Raw genomic sequence first — 6829 nt, forward strand, 5'->3', positions numbered from 1 at the left:
ATCTCTTCCAAGCCAGTAAAATAAGGATCCCCAAGACATTAAAGTAGGCTTGTTTGAAGTCCTGGACTGAGACACAGGAAGTGGTTGATAGATTTTACCTCCTCTTCATCTTGGCAACTCCTGTATAATCCACTTGTTGGAACTCGCCACCGTTGGAGCATAGGCGCAATGGCACAGTGCCCCTGCACACGAACTGCAGGTTTGCTCAAACCTTGAAGGCTTTTCGTTTTATTTTTGTCCAACTTAGGCCTTAAGATTCTAGCGACCTTACAGTCTTCGCGGTTAGTTTATAAATTGTTAGTCACCGTATTGATTCCCTCTATTATCCTAAACAGTTTACATATCGGTGTATGTATTGAGAGGTCGGCATCTCCTGTATGCAATTCAGAACCTCTTCTGGCCATCTCATCTGCTAGGCCATCTTATCTGCTAGTTCATTCCCTTCAATATTGCTATGTCCAAGTATTCGAAATGTACTATGTCCAACAAAGAGAGACCTTATGATGTTGGATGCTCATCAGTGATGCGAGTATCTTGGAATTTAGATTCAATTGTTTTCAGTGCGGCCTATCTACAAAAATCGTGATATTCGAAGGACGAATTGTACTTTGTTGTTTAATGTTGACATCTTTTTCGATAGCATATATCTCGCCGTGAAAGATGCTGTAAGTAGCAGGGATTCGGTAGCACTGTCTTATCTGCATATCTTTCGAGAAGATACCTGCTCCCGTACCGCCTTCCATCTTTGAGCCATCTGCGTAGATAATAACTGTAGAGTTACCGGTCACAGATCCAAGCATCCAGCTATCTATCTCTGGTTAGATAAAGAGTGGGAACCCACTAATGAAGTTATTTTCCTCAAAGAACCTTATTGATTTCGTGACAGAAGAGATAACAAATTTTTTTGATCGTTTTTGCCTATCTAATAGTTTTATCAGTTTCGATCCATCGCCATGGATGGAGACGCAAGATTATAGAGATGCACTTGAATTCTGTGCCAGACTTTATATGATAAATGATTGAAAGAGGAATTAGGCTTATGATGGATTATAATTCGATTTTGACAAAATATGAAGAGGAAAAACAATATGTTCTGCAAGTAGTCGAACATTATCATAAAAATTATCCTTCACATAGTCAGATTTATCTCATAAAACATAATAAACACAATGTATTAATTACTGAAAAAAAAAGTTTTATTGAAATTATAATTTTTTATAAATAATTAACTAAATCGTAGCATATACCTATTACGTAATTGTGCATGCCATCTAAAAGGTATGAAATAGAAAACGGAGCACAGTCGCTCAACTAATTATTGTGTTTTGCGCATAATTTTTAACCGATTCTGCTCATTCTTATCTTATTAAAAAGATAATTTAATTATCTATCAAATGAGTATATATTAATAAGTGTTGAAACAAGTAACAAAGATAAAAAATGACCTTGAATTGAAAAATTACTGTTTTTTGTCCTGAAAACCCAACTTTACTCGAGTGGCGCAACGTCATTTTTAATCCTATTGCTCCAAAACTTTGGGAATATCATTTTTTTGGTCAATGGCATATTCCTAGGGGGTGCGCTCATTAAAAATCGCATTTTAGTTTTTCTGAGCCACCCTATTGTGCCACATTCAAAACCACGAGCTCAAATAGTGGACATTGCATATGTTAAGTATTACATTTATTTTGTCTTTTGCTGACCCATGATAAAATGCATTTAACGTAATCGTAATATATTAATAGGTTATATTTTTGCTGATTAGTGTTTATTTTATAACTAGGGCAAGAACACATTTTAAATAATTAATTATTTATTGTTTTGCTGAATATTTTATGTGTCATTATAAGTAATATTTTTTGCTTGATATTAATTGGGTCAGTAAATTATTGTACGTAATAAGTTTTAGTAAGTAATTATTATAAGAAAAAATGTATATAAACAAATCAATTCTTTTAATAAAGCGTATTCGATGATACAAATTTGAATAGAACTTATCTTCTTTTCATAAAATTACCAACGGGTTTATGTGCTCGGTGGTATCTTCAAGAATATAAAAGGTATACAAATATACCGTCCAACAAGTTACATGTGCTTGGTGGAATTCCGGTATACAAATACAAATTGATAGAACCTTGAGAATAAAAGCATTCTCAACATATTTTGGTGACCCCGACGTGATATTCCTATAAGGACAATAAATAGGAACGGTATTATCATGGAGCATTTCAACACACTTATTGATCAACAACAAGCTATAGGAGCTGAGATCGAGAGGATAATCAGCAACTTCAAGAAGGATCCAGCCTCAAGGAAGACGAATCGCTATTATCAGGATAGAATTCTACGATTAACTGAACAATGGTCAAGGTTAGAGAAGAACCACAACACGTTATTATCTTGTAAAGCTATGGCTGAAGATACAGAAGACGAGTATTTCACCACGGGCTACTATGAAAAAATGACTGAATTGACAAACAAATACTTGGGTATTTTTAACAAGGCATTAATCGAAATGCAAGAGGTAGAAAATGCTCAGGAAAAGCCGCCAAGGCAACACAATCAAAATCCAATGCAGCTTCAACAAAATGAAGAATTATCAAGAGTGTTGCGTAATCAACGAGCACTCATAAATGTCATTGACAGATCCAGTCAAGAAATTGAAATGGCAAGCCAAGAATCTCAAAATGAAGTTTTCTATTCTTGCAAGCTTGCTTTGATAGAAGGTTATCACAAAGCATTCGATAACAACAATGAAAAAATATGGAATTCTACATCAGAAGAATTCATTGAAGGGTACTCCTGGGAATTGTATTATGAAATTAGTCAAAAACTCCAAGACATGGAGATTTGTTTGAAACTCAAGCTAAAATCATCCAATTCTCACTACCAGCACAATCCAACAATTCAGGCAGTAAAATTACCACAGTTAACAATTCCAATATTTGACGGAAACCAGCTGAAGTGGGTAGAGTTTCGAGACCTGTTTACACAACTTATAGACGAACAACCATTCAAACCTATCCAAAAGATGTTCTACTTAACAACTAACTTGATTGGTGAGCCCAAAAACCTGATAAAGCATTTGCCAGCATCAGCTGAGAACTACATTACCGCATGGGAGATTCTGAAGGCTAGATACAATAATGGTAGATTATTAGTTACCGCATTGTTAAACAAATTATTCGCATTACCAGCAATGACAACTGAAACCGCTTCTGGCCTTAAAACATTGCATGACATTTCACAAGAGTGTTTATTGGGACTTAAGGCGCAGAACATTCCAGTCGAACATTGGGACGTCATAATTGTTCATATGACGTTGAAGAAATTAGACAAGATCACACAAACAGCATTTGAGCAGTCATTATCAAACAATCGAGAGCTGATCACTATGAAGGAACTATTTCAATTTATTGAACAAAGGTTCCAATCGCTAGAAACAATAAATAATAGCGCATCAATTAAAAAATGGGTTAAGACAGTGGCTACAACTAACACTGCACCAGCTAAATGTCCAATATGCAAGAGAGATAATCATCCAATTCATCTATGCAAGCAGTTCCTGGATGACACCCCAGCTAAGAGGCTACATCTCATAAAATCATTGCAACGATGTTTCAATTGTCTAAAAAATGGTCACTTCACAAAAGACTGCACATCAGGCAGTTGCTTAAAATGCAGCAAGAAACACAACACCTTGCTGCATTTAGAAGGCACACTTGAAGCATCCATGATTAAGAAGGCATCATTATCAAAAAATCCTGCTTCTCTGTTCTCCAACAATCTCAACATCCAAAAAAATTATGTGGTATTAGGAACTGCACGTGTTGTCGTTAAAGGCAACAATGGAAGAGAAATTGAGTGCAGAGCATTATTGGATTCCGGCTCCCAAGTCAACCTGATAACCGATCAAATAATTAAGAAGTTAGGTGAAAACCCGAAAAAGACCTCAGCATGTATAGAAGGTGTGGGGCAAAAAAAACAAGATGCGCAACAACGAATCAATTTAGCTTTCTCGTCCAGAATTAACGGATTTAGCAGCCGAATAGAGGCTTATGTATTACCTAAGATTGTGTGTGACCAGCCGAGCATTCATATTGAAAGATCAAGCTGGAAAATACCACAGAACATCAATCTGGCAGATCCGTCGTTCAATACCCCAAACAAAATCGATCTCCTACTTGGAGCTGAGTTTTCTCATCAACTATTGTCCATCGGCCAAATAAACCTTGGCAGAGGTCTCCCCATCCTACAGAACACATTGCTTGGGTGGCTTGTGGTGGGAAAAATATCTAACCAAAATTCAATTATTTCACCACAAGTTTGTGGAATATGCTCTGAAGATGAGCAAGATACGATGAAGGTTATCGAGCGGTTCTGGCAACTAGATGAACCAGAAAAGGCAAACAGAAATCTGTCTCCTTCCGAAGAGTTGTGCGAGTCTCATTTTGCAACTTATATGAAAAGGAATCAAGACGGTCGATTCAGTGTCAGATTACCCTTCAAGCAAGATCCATCGTTGCTTGGTGAGTCAAAACACATTGCCATTAACAGGTTTTTAGCGTTGGAAAGAAGACTCGATAAGGATGTAATACTCAAAACACAGTATGTACAGTTCATGAATGAATATGCTGATCTCGGACACATGGAAAGGGTTGACATCAACCAAGTTAATCCTCATTATGTCATCCCACATCATGGCGTTTTACGGCCCGATAGCAGCACCACGAAATTAAGAGTGGTATTTGATGCATCGTGCAAGACGAGTAGTGGACTATCGTTAAATGATACAATGTTTACTGGCCCTACAATTCAAGAGGAATTGTTTGCGATTTTACTTCGATTCAGGTGCCCAAGATTTGTCTTTTGTTCTGACATTCAAAAAATGTACAGACAAATTATTATTCAGCCCGAAGATCAAAGATATCAATTAATAGTCTGGAGAAGCAATATTAACGAACCCTTACAATTTTATCGATTAAAAACAGTCACCTATGGAACACGATCAGCCCCATATCTGGCTACTAAATGCTTACAACAGTTGGCGAAATCTGAGTTGCAAAAATATCCACTAGGTGCAGCAGCACTAAGTAATGACTTCTACGTAGATGATTGCCTAAGTGGATCAAATAGTCTCCAAACTGCCAAAGATATACAAACTCAGTTAAAAGGTTTGTTGGAATCAGCAGGATTCAAGCTACGTAAATGGTGTGCCAACCATCCGTCACTTCTTCAAAATATTGCAAAAGAAGATCAAGAAGTTGATTTGGACTTTCAAAGTGAGGACGCAACATCAATCAAAACATTAGGATTGACTTGGCAACCAAAAGAAGATCAATTTCGCATAAAATTAAAACTGGATCCACTAAAAATCATTACTAAAAGAACCATTACTTCGAACCTAGCCAAAATTTTCGACCCATTAGGACTACTAGGTCCAGTACTCGTAACAGCAAAAATACTAATTCAGGACCTATGGCAACTACAATTAACATGGGACGAAGCAGTACCAACCGAAATATACACTAGGTGGACTACCTTTTATGACGATCTACAAGTACTAGATCAATTTAAAATAGATCGTCATATATTCGGAAAACAGATGCCAGCACTTGAATCAATACAATTGCACGTATTTTGTGATGCTTCACAAAAGGCATACGGAGCCGCAGTCTACGTTCGAGCGAAACTAATGGATGGTCGACTAATAAATCGATTGTTGTGTTCCAAGTCTCGTGTTGCTCCACTCAAAAAACAAACGATTCCAAGGTTAGAACAATATAAATCATGATGTAGCAACATATTATTGGACTGATTCAGAAATCGTTCTCTTCTGGATCAACTCTTCATCAGCAAGGCATCAACAATTCATAGCAAATAGAATCAATGCAATTCAGGAAATTAGCTTGCCTAATCAATGGCGTCACGTAAGATCTAAGGACAACCCAGCTGACTCATTATCACGGGGTATCAAGCCAGCTCAATTACTCGAAAATAACTTGTGGTTATACGGTCCACTCTTTCTTCATGGTTCCGAAAGCAACTGGCCTGACAAATTCAATAAAACTCTCTGTATTGATCCGGTGAATCCTGAATGGAAACAAACGACAAGGGAAGTGGCCTTAATCTCAACTGATTACGATATCCATTGGATCGATAGAATCAATCACAGGAATTCATTTAGAACTCTACTACATACGGTAGGATATATGCTGCGATTTGTAAATCGGGCAAGGCGAACCAATTTAAGCAATATCACTATGGCTCTAAGCCCTATGGAACTGGAGCTGTCACTCAGGCATATAGTGAAGTACATACAACAGTCAGAACTAAAAGAAGAATTAATTCAGTTAGAACGCAACCAAACAGTAAAACCTGCAAGTACACTTGCTGGACTGATGCCATTTTTAGATGAACACAAGATAATTCGCGTGGGGGGAAGGTTAGAAGCATCATCACTTACATATGATGAAAAGCATCAGATAGTCCTTCCATACAATAACCCTATTGTAAAACTGATAATGAAAGACATACATGAACGAAATATGCACTGCGGCGGTCAAGCACTGCTGGCAGCAGCGAGACAAAAATTTTGGCCGATCAAGGGTAAAATTATGGCAAGATCAACTATTCACCATTGTGTTCGTTGTACTAGATGTAAACCAGTTACTTTTGAACAAGTCATGGGAAGTTTACCAAGGCATCGAGTACAGCCAAACAGGCCATTTTTTAATACCGGAGTTGACTTCTGTGGGCCTTTTTGGGTGCATTATAAGGTGAGAGGAAAACGTGCGCATAAGGCATACCTAGCAGTTTATTGTTGTTT

The 6829-nt window shown here is 37.3% G+C and overlaps 1 protein-coding gene across 1 annotated transcript; it reads left to right on the forward strand.

The window, feature by feature from the left end:
* Window positions 1-2218: 2218 nt before the first annotated feature.
* LOC119666626 lies at window positions 2219-5794 on the forward strand. Its single transcript, XM_038075906.1, has one exon. It carries the CDS (start codon window positions 2219-2221, stop codon window positions 5792-5794), a length of 3576 nt encoding a protein of 1191 aa, XP_037931834.1.
* The last annotated feature ends 1035 nt before the right edge of the window (window positions 5795-6829 follow it).

This window comes from Teleopsis dalmanni, chromosome 1, assembly GCF_002237135.1.
Source record: "Teleopsis dalmanni isolate 2A chromosome 1, ASM223713v2, whole genome shotgun sequence".
NCBI lineage: Eukaryota > Metazoa > Arthropoda > Insecta > Diptera > Diopsidae > Teleopsis > Teleopsis dalmanni.